The sequence below is a fragment of the Antrostomus carolinensis genome, unplaced genomic scaffold, assembly GCF_000700745.2.
Source record: "Antrostomus carolinensis isolate BGI_N321 unplaced genomic scaffold, ASM70074v2 scaffold10538, whole genome shotgun sequence".
NCBI lineage: Eukaryota > Metazoa > Chordata > Aves > Caprimulgiformes > Caprimulgidae > Antrostomus > Antrostomus carolinensis.
In genome coordinates this window covers 16,535-19,685 of record NW_010330919.1, presented here as the reverse complement: position 1 = coordinate 19,685, position 3,151 = coordinate 16,535, and the positions used below count along the sequence as shown (strand labels likewise).

General features: G+C 57.1%; 1 protein-coding gene across 1 annotated transcript; it reads left to right on the top strand.

The window, feature by feature from the left end:
- The first annotated feature begins 7 nt into the window (after positions 1-7).
- MDK (midkine) lies at positions 8-1,077 on the top strand. The gene is made up of 4 exons (XM_010173069.1): positions 8-89; positions 176-337; positions 438-599; positions 1,052-1,077. Exons 1-4 carry the CDS (start codon positions 8-10, stop codon positions 1,075-1,077), a joined length of 432 nt encoding a protein of 143 aa, XP_010171371.1.
- Positions 1,078-3,151: the final 2,074 nt, after the last annotated feature.

Here is a 3,151-nt window from a genome sequence, read left to right as displayed (position 1 = left end):
AGGCAGGATGCAGGTCCAGGGCTTCCTCCTCCTCCTCCTGGCACTGATCCTGCTGGCCACCACCGCCGAGGCTGGCAAGAACAAGAAAGGTGAGGGGCAGCCCGGGGTGGGGGGACTGGTGGGGTAGGAGGCAGGTTGCCTCCACAAGGAGCACCCATTCTCCCTTCCCTTGCAGAGAAGGTGAAGAAGGAGGGCTCTGAGTGCGAGGACTGGCGCTGGGGACCCTGCGTCCCCAACAGCAAGGACTGTGGCCTGGGCTACCGCGAGGGAACTTGCAAAGATGAGAGTAAGAAGCTCAAGTGCAAGATCCCCTGCAACTGGAAGAAGAAGTTTGGAGGTGGGTGCATGGTGGTGGTGGAGGGTGGCTGGGGACCACCCTGGGCTGAGGGGCCATCCCAGGTCATGGCTGGCTCTGATGCCTCTCCTGTCTCTTCCAGCTGACTGCAAGTACAAATTTGAGAGCTGGGGCGGATGTAGTGCCCAGACGGGGGTGAAGACTCGCTCCGGCATCCTGAAGAAAGCCCTGTACAATGCCCAGTGTGAGGAGATTGTCTATGTGACCAAGCCCTGCTCTTCCAAGATCAAGTCAAAGTCCAAAGGTCAGTCCCCACCACTCCTGTCCCCAGAAGGGTCCTGCTGGGACCCTGGGCAGGGGCTTTCCAGGGGGTAACTTGACCTGTTGGGGTTGGGCTTTGCTGGTGGCATGGAGGATCATGTAAGATGCTCTTCCCTCTTCATCAGCACGTGATGGCCCCAAAGTTCAGCTGTTGGCTGGGTGAGAAGCAGGTGCTGATAGGAAAAACCTTGGTCCCCATGCCCCAGGTCACCATCAGCTTTGGTGGGACGGGGATTTCCCCCTCTCCTCAATGGGGCTGGTGCAAAAGGTGGCTTTGCATGGTGGGGGGAGGCTTCCTACAGGGCTGCAACCCCTGTGCTCTGCCAAGCCTTTTGCCAGCCATGCTGGTGACATTTCTGCCACATTAGCACCTCGGGGATTGGTGAGCTGCCAGCAGACACACTAACTCTTGTCTCCTGTGCTTCTTGGATGCAGCAAAGAAGGGCAAAGGGAAGGACTAGAGTGAGAAGCCAACATCCTCGTCGGCCTCTCGACATGGTGCCCACGGGGCTGGATGCCCAGCTGCAGCCGGCCCACGTTCCAGTCTTCCTTCTCCTCTCCTTCTTCCTTTCCATGACCTCCTCTTTCACTGAGATGCCTTGTTTTAATCGCTAGCGTTGTAGAGAGCAAACCACCTGCCCCTCTGGAGGGGCTGTCCCCTCCTCACTGCTGCTGCTGGTGCGTCCCGCTGGCCTCCTCTCACCTGGTTTCAGGGTTTGTTGGGATGTGCGTGGAGAGCTGGGATGGGAGCACATCTATTTCCACCTTCTGGCACCAATGAGTTGCCTTTGGTGCATCCTTGGCAAGCCTGGGAGCCTCCCCACTCCACTGGTACTGGTGCCAGGGGGAAGGGCTGGGTAATGCCTGAGTAACCCCATCACTCACATGTCCCTTACTCACGTGAGGATGCTCTCAGCCTGGGGGGCTTCTTCCAGCATCCCTTTGGCCAGGGTAGGAGTTTCTTGCAGCAGCTGAGGAAAATAAAGCCACCATCCCTGGGAACCACCATGTCCCCTCTCCTCCATCCCTTCTAACCCTGTATGTCCATGCCGGGGCTGCAGCCCCTCTGCCTTTGACGCGCCAACACCGGTGCTGGGTGGGAGCTCTCACGTCTTTTGGAAAATGGGGTTTGTTTTCTTTTTCAATAAAAATCTTTAAAAAAAAAAAATCTCTGAACCCATCCATCATCCCCAAGTGGTGCTGCTGTGCTGGCAACCTCAGCTTTACCAGACCCATTGGGACCAGCGGTGAAGTCACCATGCAACTGGAAGCAGTGGCCTGGGTGCTACCAGCCATGGTGCTGGAGAAGCCACATGAGTCAAGACACCCCAGCCTCTTCTTGGCAGTTTTCATAGAACCTCCTGGTGAGAAAAGACCTTTGAGATCATCGTGTCCAACCGTACCTGTCCACTACTAAACCAGATCTCTGAGCACTCCATCTACCCGTCTTTTAAATCCTTCCAGGGATGGGGACTCAATCACCTCCCTGGGCAGCCCGTTCCATCACCGGAGAACCCTTTCAGTGAAGACATTTTTCCTGACACCCAATCTGTACCTCTCTAGGCACAACTTGAGGCCATTTCCTCTTGTCCTATCACCAGCTACCTGGGAGAAGAGACTGGCCCCCACCTCACTACACCCTCCTTTCAGGGAGTTGGAGACAGTGATGAGGTCTCCCTTCAGCCTCTTCTTCTTCAGGCTCAACATCCCCAGTTCCCTCAGCTGCTCCTCATAAGGCTTGGTCTTCAGCCCCTTCACCAACTTCATTGCCCTTCTCTGGACACGAGCAGGGGCTTTAAGCAGCCCTCTTTCCTCTGGGAGAGGGTTGGAGCTGCCACCTACATGCTGCAGAAAATGTCACCAGTGGGTGACACTGGAGAGCTGAAGAGGAGCAAGAGGGTGACGACTCATTCACTCCACGCCATGTCCGAGGTTGGTTTCTGGTCTGAGGTCTTTATTTGTCTCGGGGTGGGTTGGGTCATGGTTTTAACAGGTTTTTTTTAAAAAAACAACCCAAAAGCCTACCAGGCATTTTGGGCACCGCTATGTGGATTATCCTAAAGGCAGTGGTGGGGTGGTGTCCCCACCTGGGCTGGGGCAGCCTTTCTCCAGGTTACACAGCGTCACCGTGGCACGGGGACGGGAAGGACATACAGACATGGAGTTTGCCGGTGCCAGCGTGGCCCTGTCCCATCCCTCTGCTGTGCCCAGCCGTGCCCACCTAGGCTTGCAGAGCCTTGGCTTTGGGAGAAGCTGAGGAGCAGCCCCAGGGTGGTCTGGGCAGCGCACAGTGGTGGGCTGGGAGGGGGCTGGAGACGCTGGCTGAAGCTCTCTGGGCTTTTCCCCTCCACGTGAGGCAGGAACGGGGCTGGTGGTCACCACCATCCTCTTCCCACCCCTGGAGCTGTGCATCAAGCTTCCCACACCTGCCATGGGGACAGCAGAGACCTGCTCACAGCCCAGATGAGACACAGGGCACCTCAGCCACATTGCAGACCCTCTTACCAACCCCCTCCAAGACCCCCAGCTCCCCCT